The sequence below is a fragment of the Andrographis paniculata genome, unplaced genomic scaffold, assembly GCF_009805555.1.
Source record: "Andrographis paniculata isolate CXL003 unplaced genomic scaffold, ASM980555v1 Contig55END, whole genome shotgun sequence".
NCBI classification, from domain to species: Eukaryota; Viridiplantae; Streptophyta; class Magnoliopsida; order Lamiales; family Acanthaceae; genus Andrographis; species Andrographis paniculata.
Window position 1 is genome coordinate 1,403,773 of NW_026137590.1, and position 1,196 is coordinate 1,404,968.

At 32.3% G+C, this 1,196-nt stretch overlaps 1 protein-coding gene across 1 annotated transcript; it reads left to right on the plus strand.

Moving 5' to 3' along the window:
* The first annotated feature begins 232 nt into the window (after nt 1–232).
* On the plus strand, nt 233–889 carry LOC127256372 (uncharacterized). The gene has a single exon (XM_051282350.1). It carries the CDS (start codon nt 401–403, stop codon nt 740–742), a length of 342 nt encoding a protein of 113 aa, XP_051138307.1. The 5' UTR covers nt 233–400; the 3' UTR covers nt 743–889.
* The last annotated feature ends 307 nt before the right edge of the window (nt 890–1,196 follow it).

A 1,196-nucleotide genomic window follows, 5' to 3' on the forward strand; every position in this document is an offset into this window, starting at 1 on the left:
AGAATATGCGTTAATATAATATAAATATAGTACATAAATTAACAGCAAATGATATATTTTCACACAGCACATACTACAGTTAATTTTAGCACAAAATATATTCTCATTCAACACACGTTGTAATTATGAACAAACAAGACGTGTCTTTATTATAACCAATATATATTGTATGTAATAAAAACATATGTTGTTTCTATATTTTACGTGTGCTGATTAAAAAAATCTGAGTGGTGTTAATTTTTCAAATTCTGCCCAGTAACCCTTCCCCTATATATATACACACACAAAGCCCCTCTCGTTCTCCTACGTATACACAGATATAGAGAGAGAAAGAGCTTATATCTATCTCTATCTCTATCTCTATATATATATACCAATTAATTATTGTTTAATTCCGGCCATGGCGGCGCCGCCGCGGAGGCGCGTGAGGATTTCGGTGGACTCAGCGTCGTTTGTCTGCGCAGTGATTCTAACGGCGTTAATTCTAACGACGATGAGCGCCGTCGTCGTAATTAACGGCGGCGGCGGCGTGGAGGCGGTGAGAGGGCGGCGGATGGCGGAGCGGTCGTGCGAGGAGATATATGTGGTCGGAGAAGGGGAGACGCTGCAAACGATCGGTGAGAAATGCGGCGACCCGTACATCGTCGAGAGAAATCCCCATATCCATGACCCGGATGATGTCTTCCCGGGTCTGGTTATGCGGATCCTGCCCCGCCCCATATATAATAGTCACAGATTCTAGAAGAAAATTTAAATAAATAAATAAATACTTTTTGGTATGTACTTATGTGTGTATTTTGTATTGTGTTGTACTATACGGTATGTATACTTTAATAATAGCAAAATGGAAATTAATAAACACTTATTTTACGTAAACTTACTGTTGGAATTTGGATATGTTTTGGAAAATATGGATATTTTAAGTTTTTTTTTTTAATAATATTTTGATAAAAATATAATATATTTTTATTAGAAATGTGCATATTAAATATGAAAAAAAAAAATTTTAAAAAAATTAAAAAATACAAACCAGTGTGTTTATTTTATAAAATATTTTTAAAATATTTTTTTTATGTAAAATATAGAGAATTATATCAATAATATAAAAATAATGAATGTATATGTATTTTTTTTCTAAAAGAACATACATAATTTTGACTTTCTTTTTTTTTAAAAAAAAAATACATAAGAATAAA